The sequence below is a fragment of the Epinephelus lanceolatus genome, chromosome 8, assembly GCF_041903045.1.
Source record: "Epinephelus lanceolatus isolate andai-2023 chromosome 8, ASM4190304v1, whole genome shotgun sequence".
Taxonomy (NCBI): Eukaryota; Metazoa; Chordata; class Actinopteri; order Perciformes; family Serranidae; genus Epinephelus; species Epinephelus lanceolatus.
In genome coordinates, this window is record NC_135741.1 from 41,838,262 (window position 1) to 41,846,459 (window position 8,198).

At 47.9% G+C, this 8,198-nt stretch overlaps 1 protein-coding gene across 1 annotated transcript; it reads right to left on the reverse strand.

The window, feature by feature from the left end:
* Positions 1-3,362: 3,362 nt before the first annotated feature.
* Positions 3,363-4,859, reverse strand: LOC117258356 (uncharacterized). Its single transcript, XM_078170423.1, has one exon. It carries the CDS (start codon positions 4,857-4,859, stop codon positions 3,363-3,365), a length of 1,497 nt encoding a protein of 498 aa, XP_078026549.1.
* Between the last annotated feature and the right edge of the window lie 3,339 nt (positions 4,860-8,198).

The window sequence follows — 8,198 nt, forward strand, 5'->3', positions numbered from 1 at the left end:
TTGGCCATGGACCTCCCGGCCACCGCTTGGGCATGCCACTGATTTCGACAGGAGATTTCATAAGTTGTTGGTGCTGACACACGTCAAGATCATGTCAGTTTGGGTTACATATTTCATAAACAGATGCTTTGACAGAGAAAAACAAAATTTGCATTGACTTTAGTGATTGGATTTTTTTTAATCACACTCACCAGTATGGCATGACGTCACCACTGGTGGGTCACTGTTTTTTCAGAACGGTATAGTTTATAGGAAATTAAACAGCCTACTTCATGGAGCATTTCATTTTCACTCAGTTATTCTACAAATAGAGACTTACTCCATTAACATAATTTAAAAGATGCTATAATAACACAATTCTTTAATGTAACTACTGTTAAAACTCAAAATGACACAAACTGTCTACAGTGACCTGCCTCACTACAGAGCTTCTTGTGTCTGAATTGCAGGTCTGAAAGCAGTCCTTACAGGCCAGTGGACATTCTAAATAGACACCTTGCACATTTCCAACACATTAATTACTTTGTACAGAGACATGCAAGTAGAAAAAGCAAATGAAAATCCTTCACTTCCTTGTTTACTCTGTGTAACTTATGTAACTATGTTACTGACTATGTGGAGTACACAGCTTTGGACATTAATGCAGAAGAAGTGAATGTTGTTAGGTCATTAAGTTAGAAATAAAACATATAAAGCAGAAAACAAGGTTTAATTCACATGTCCAAATAGACGCCTCCCCTCACACAAACATATGCATTAATATGATGGTATTGGGAAAGGCAGCAGAGACATGGCGTGCTAGGAGCCCTGTGAGGATTTGTATGGACTCCACAGTATAACCAGACCAAGGGCCGAAGCAGCATATGGTGAGAATCTGTGGCAAATCCATTGCGGACTTCTCTCTGCGGAGCTCTGCCATTTTGCTGCCTCTGCCTTCCCTTTCATTTAGTTTTCCTCTGTCTGATGTGGACTGAGCAGCAGACCACATGCTTGAAGACACACACGTACACACACAAGAGAAGGAAATGTACTACAAATGCATAAACATAGACGTACAGTTAACATGTAAATCAGCGTTGCCAGCTTTCATGCTTCTGGTTTGTGACACATGCTTTCACCTTCAGGCTCACACTCTCATGCTGCCCAAGCAGTTCTCAAACCAAAACACTGCGACAGCCAGAACCAGCAACAACATACAAAGGCCAATATGCCATACCCTCCTGTGACCCTGCATCCTCATGAGGACATAACATTTAAAGTTTGCTGCACCTCATACTTTATTTTGCTTAACTGAGACCTGTTGCCATGGTTCGTGGAGACTTTTTTGTTATCCTGTGGTAGCCAAAACACTATACATAAATCCAGGTAAAAACAAGATGGCAGCCATCTCTGCAAAGCCAATCTACAGCCAATCATGACACAATAGTGGACAAGGTTCAAAACCTTATCAAATTTTATGGTTAAAACTTGTTATTAGGGATGCACAATAACAGGATTGGTAATAGCACCAGCCAAATGTTGATGAAAAATGCAATGCATTTACAATCTTTTGGGAAGTGAACACCAGACTGTTGGGTGAAAGTCACTGTTGTTGCACATGTGTTTAAACTATGATACTGAACTGATTAAGCTAATAGCATCAACAGTCCTTTTTACAGTCTTGCTATAGGAACGCGAGACAATGGTGGTACCATACCAATGTATGATTTTAGACAGCATATTGGCATAGTGGAAACAAAAGAGGTGTGACGGGTGTGACATGTAACACAACAACATCGGCTCTAGTGAGACATATAACATATGCGTTGCCAGCATTTTCTCATTGTTTTCATAATTTGCAGACATTTTTGGCTGCTTTTTTCCCTCTTTGAATCAGATGCTGACTGCTATTTGCTGTTTTCGGCAGGAGGTCACTAGCATTACAAAATGTCACACCTGTCTTGTCCAAGGTCCTGTCCTGCTGGCTATCCAAAGGCGCGACAGCTTTCTTCCCCAATTCCAGGATGGTACCTTTTATACAGAAGGCCAGGGTGGCAAGACGGCATAAAAAAATCCCGCCTTGAAGAGGCAGTTTGAAAGGAACTAAAATCTCACTCCAGTCAAGTTACTTGAGTAAATGCTCAAAGTATAGACACTAAAACACACTTCACTAGCAAGGATCACGCCACAATAATATGAAGTTAACATTTTAATGAATGTTCTGAGGTATGAGATGATGTTGATGGTGAGTGGATGTAGAGGGGAGGGGCGAGGATGGATGGAGGGTGTCGTCAGCCAGGCTGGTCCAGAGGGTACGCTGGACACTGGGCAGAAGGAGACTCAGTGTGGGGGTTCCGTCTCAGCGTTTTCCGCCCAAGCTGATTATGGACCCCCAAAAGAGTTGGATTTTTATAAGCTCAATTGAATGGGAGCTTGACGTAGATCGTTGAGATTGTTATGTATGTATGTGCGGTATGCCTGAGAGGACCAGCGACCTAGGACCTGGATGGTTTGGTCAGAGATGCCCATTCTGGCTGCGGTGGAGGCTGCGCCGATGTGGAAGGAATGGCTTGAGTAATGTTCAGAAGAAATGCCTGAAATGCGGAGGACTCTGTGTAGATGTTTCTGGAACCAGAATCGGGTGGCCATTTTTCCTGTGTCGGTGAGAAATAGTGGGTGTTGAGGTAATGCGTTGGAAGTAAACCTGGAGTGGATGTATTTTGTCAGTGGCTCATATGGGCTGAGATAGGAGTTGAGGCGGAAGAGGTAGATGGGGAAGGAAATGCCCAGTTGATCGGTTTTGCTCCTTCGGAGTGTGAATATGAGAGAGTCAGAGGTATGGAAGGTTATGTCGGACATGCTGGGATGATGAGAAGGGTTGTAAGCGGAAGAAGTTGGGGCAAATTCGGAGCATCTCAGGAACCCGAAGAAAGCCAGCAGGAACATGGATTCGAGGGTTAAGTCGACCATCGGGGACACGTAGCCTGAACGTAGGGTGTGGATGCAGAGGCTGAGAAGGTCGGAGGTGAGTGGTAGGCGTCTAGTTGGAGGCACGGGTTCCTGTTTGCGCAAGCCTTTGACTAGCATTGTAATGTGTGAATGAGAGATGGCTGGACAACGGGAGCCAGTGATGAGTTTATAGAAACAGTTGATTCCTGCTAGGTAGGTCTGGATAGTGGATGCTTGGATGTTTAAGATGGAATGAGCATGGGTGATGAAGTTGCAGATGGATGTGATGTCGAGAGAGGGAAATGACATCTGGTAGGTGGTGTGATATGCTTTGAAAGAGTTCCAGCCGGTTAGATAGGCAGAGAGAGTGCTGGGAGCGAGGCTGTTCAGTATGGCCTCTTGTGAGGCGCTTGTGAGGTTTCTTAGCTGTGGAGCTAATTGAATATTGTGGCTGAAAACGGTGGGACTGATGTGGGATGAAGATCCGAGTTTGGAGCCAAGTGTCTGAATTTCTGGAATGAAAAGCGAGACAATGAGTCAGCGATGCTGTTGTAATGACCGGGAACGTGAGCTGCCTGGAGAATGAACTGTTGTTGAGCTGAGATTAGTGTGAGTCTGCGCATGAACTGCATGATGATGGGAGAGCGAGATCGTCCTTTGTTAATTATCTCTACGGCTGCTGTGTTATCGGAGTGGATGAGTATGGATTTTTTTGACCATTTGTGCCCCCAAAGAATGGCAGCTATGATGATGGGATATAGCTCATGGAGTGCGGATGAAGGAGAGCTGGACTCTGACCCGAGAGAGCTAAACTCTGGGGGCCAAGCTGAAGCGAACCACCTCCCTCCATAGTAGCCGCCGAAACCTTTGGAGGGAGCTGCGTCCGTGTAAAGTTGGATGTCCTCGGGCTGCGTGAGGTAGTCTTCATAAAAGAACGAAATGCCGTTCCAGGAGGACAGGAAATGCTGCCACATGCGCATTTCCATTTTGCAGGCGTCATCTAAGGTGACTCTGTCGTGGAGTGAGGGGACGGTTGCTGCTTTAGTCAGGAGGTTGGAGAGGAAGGATTTTGCCTGAGGAATTATGCGAATGGCATAATTGAGATGGCCAAGGAGGGCTAGCAGCTGGCGTTTGGTGCATCTGTCTGCTAGGAGATAGTTGGATAGGAGCAAAGTAATGCGCTGTATTTTCTCGGCTGGCAGAGAAGCCTGGAAGGAGACTGAATCAAGAGTGATGCCCAAGAACTCGATGGATGTGTCAGGCCCTGAGGTTTTCTCTTCAGAAAGAGGAACACCAAGTTCCGAAAAGGCTTTGATGAGGGTAGTGAGCTCGTGGCGAGGGGGTGAGGATGGTGGAGTGAATATGAGAAAATCGTCAAGGAGGTGTAATACATGAGGGAGTTTGTGGTTGTTGACCAAGATCCAGCAAAGGGCTTCTAAGAATGAGTCAAAGATCTTAGGACTGCTTCTGCATCCGAAGGTGAGGCGTACTGAGAAGTAAAAAGTTCCTTTCCAGCAAACGCCGAAAAAACGCCAGTAGTCTGGGTGAATGGGCAGAACTTTAAATGTGCTGGTGATGTCAGCTTTGGAAAGCCATGCCCCGCGTCCTGCTAGACGGATGAGGGTGATGGCGTGGTCAATATTTGTGTATTGCATGGAGAAATCTGGGCATGGTATGACGCTGTTGATGCTCGGGATGTGTGAGCTGTGTGATGAAGATAGATCGATGATTAGCCTCTTTTTGCCTGAATATTTCCGAGTTGCAACGCCTATGGGACTGATGTGGAATATAGGAAACGGGGGACTGTCGAATGGCCCTATCATGAAACCCTCTTTGACTTCCTTAGCCAGCAGGGTGTCGACAGTGTGAGGTTCTGCGAGGGCAGACTGGAGGTTATGACAGATGTGTGAAGTGTCGGGAAGTGCTTCCATACTGGGATGGAAACCGTGTGTGAAGCCATTGATGAGAAAATCAACAAACATTCTATCAGGATGATGTTGTAGAGCAGTGGCAAGGATGTTTACCTTAATGGGTGTGGCTAGGTGTCGTGCTAGTCATGCTGCATGTGTGGTAGGGTTGTGAGGGCAGGTGGTCCTGGCATGTGCACCTCCGCAGAAGGAACAGACGTGCAGGAGGCGGCAGTTGGAGAGGGAGCAGCCCAGGTGGTTGAAATTATTGCAGACCATCCTTCCTGCCTGGTAGAGGATTGGTTTATCCACCCCCTTAGGCAGTGGGACACTGACTGAGGGACGTGAGTCTGCGGGCTTAGGGATGATGGAAGGTGGGGGTGCAGCTACTGATAAACGGTTGAAAACTGAGGTGTCGCGTGAAGAAGAAGGACGTGATCGAGGTGGTGGGGCGCTGACTGTGCAAGTGGTGGCAGGGTGGGAGGGGGCTCTGCACAACTCGCAGGAGAGGGATGTGCGGGCGGCAGTATAACTCGGAATCGAGAGTGCCCCAGTATGTTGCTTGGTTGAATTGTTGTATGCGGCCGGCTGCTTGATTAGCGAAATGGACGTGGTAAGAGTAAAACCCTGTCCCTCCGAATTGTAGTGCCATGTCGAGCACTATTGACAGGTAGTCGTCTAGCTCAGGTCTCCATGCAGGGAAGGCTGAGCAGATGACATCTCTGTAGAAAGAAAAGGCAAGGGCAAATTCAGTGGGGGTCAAGTCTTTGGACCGAGATGGTAAAGGGTGGCGGAGCTGCACGTAACCGGAGTGAGTGTGAATTTCTCTTGGTTGACTGGTGTCTGTGATGGATGGCTGAAGGAGTTGGGCTAGATCGACGTAATTACCAGTTAGAATTTGGTGGCGTAAGGTGGGAGAGACAGGAGAAGGCCGATAGAGGGCTGAAGCTGGTTGGCTGGGTGGTGCTGCTGTGGCGAGAGTGTGGTTAGTTGCACAATCGGAAAAAACATTTGGGTGCTGGGGGGGGGGGGGGGGGGTAGACAAGTCGGAAAGAGGGAAGCAGGCTGTACGGCTTGTGGTGGGGCCCCCTGGTTTGATGCATTGGGCTCTTGACCTGCTGTGCTGCTGGTGAGAGAAGATAGGGGAGCAGAAGCCATGTTGTTTTGGATGACTGAAGGAAGGGTAGAGGAAGGGATGATGGGATGAAAGGATGCATGTGCATGGAGATTTTGTGAAGCCTGCGAAGACAGGGATGAAAAGAAAGCTGAGATTAGCTGAGAGAGTTCAGAGACAGAGGGAGCAGGCACAGGGGGACATACAACCTCCCCCCCGCTAGGGGGGGCTGGTGCTGCAGGCTGTGGTTGTGGCGGGGTGACCTGAGTGACGTCACGGCTGGTGACGCCGGCGTTGGTTGGCCCAGGCGTCGAAGCCAGAAGCACGGGAAGCATGGTCGAAGCAGCGGCGATGGAGGCTGAATACAGTTGGAACAACTTGGATTTGTTGTCGGTACGGTGGAAGTGGATGCCTTTCTCCTTCAGGAACCGTTGGAGACGGGCGACAGTCCAGTTTCTGATGTCGGGCGGTGATTGTGGACGTGGAGACTGCCGGGTTGGAGGTGGAGGCGGAGAGCGAGGGTGCCGTGTTTGTGGACCGGAGGCTCTTCGCTGACGTGAAGGAGGCTGCCGATGGGTAGGTGGTGCGGAGGGATGAAGCCGGCCTCCGCGATCCCTCCTGCGGCGACCGGTGTGGTGGATCCTCGCGGAAGGTGGAGATGATGCCCGGGTTCTGCTGGGCGTAGGAGAGATCTCATTGGTGGAGCTTGAGCGGCGAGATTGTGGTACGTAGACCACCGAATGCACCCGGCTCCTGCGGGTCGCTTGGCTGCGGTCCGGTTGCTGCTCCGGAGGAGGATAACCAGTCTCGTACAGTTCGTCATAGAGATCGCTGTCAGAATCAGGTGGACCGATGTGCAATTCGGCGTCCATGGTGGGTGAGTAGCTAATTGCTGTATTACTTTAGTCAGGGATGCTGTTTAGCTGTGGGTGAAGCACTGTCTGTCTGAGGATCTATGAGAGATCTGAGACAAACGGGGCTGGATGGATTGGCCTGGTATAAGTAGGCTTGTTAGGTGATTAGAGGTGTGGTTGAGGCGTGACCCTGCTCCCGAACCTAAGTTAACTGGTTAACTTCATATAATGACACTATTGGTTTGTGAATTAATATGTGTTGCTGAAGATATACTACCACGCTCGGATACAGTGATTTACCATGTGAAGACCTCCGCACACGCACGCACGCACGCACACACACACACACACACACACACCCCCACACACCCACACACACACACACGCACGCACACCCACACACCCACACACCCACACACACACACACACACACATGCACAGAGCAGAGCCATTAACTTTATCCTGCTGTGCTGAGCCACAGCAGGCAGCCTCTCTGCGATGAGTGGAGGAGGATACTGACATCAGTGTGTAGTGAACAAACACTCACCAGTCTGCTAATGCTAAGGAGACCTGGCAATGGAGGAGGTGAGGCTACTTATGAGGACCCTCCAGACATGGGTGCTACCAATAGAAGCAAGCATCTACACACAAACAGCCACCCACGGACAGGGGACGTCTGATAGCACAGGACAGCTTGTTGTAGGCCTTGCTGTGGGCGGAGGAGAGAAAAGTGTGATGTGGCAATCAACACTTATCCCAGAATTATAGTTATAATTAGTTTTGCATATTGCAAATGACTCATCTCTTCGAAACAGAATTTACATGGGTTCTTCAAAATCCTCAAACACTGGCAGCATCTACAGCAAGGGAGCTGACATGCATTGTAGCTTTGCAACCATGAAGAACCCACAAAGCAGCCCTCATACTTTATTCCATACAATGATTAAGTTGAAACATCCTCCCCAAAATCCCTTCACAGCATGGGCAGGATGAGAGGTTTTCCTACACTGACATCTGAATTATTTTCTTCCCATAGCACTCAACATAAATTATGCTTGCTTAAATTAGAGAATGAATTATTAGGACAGTCCTTTAAAAACAAGGCACTTCCTGGAGCATTTCAAACCATTTTATCATTAATGGTTTATAAGTATATAGCAAAAAAAGTAGCTGCTAAAATAACTTGTTAGCAGAGCTAATTAGGTGCACTGCATTACTAAATTTGTCTTTGTCTGGCTTAACCATAGTGGAAGAGAAATAAACAGTAACATTTCTAAATATGCTTAACATGCATATAAAATGAGGTTTACATATCTCTCTGTACACTCTAAGCATAATTACACCAACACAAAAACCTAAGTTGCCAAATACATGACAAATGAAAGTAAGCCTATC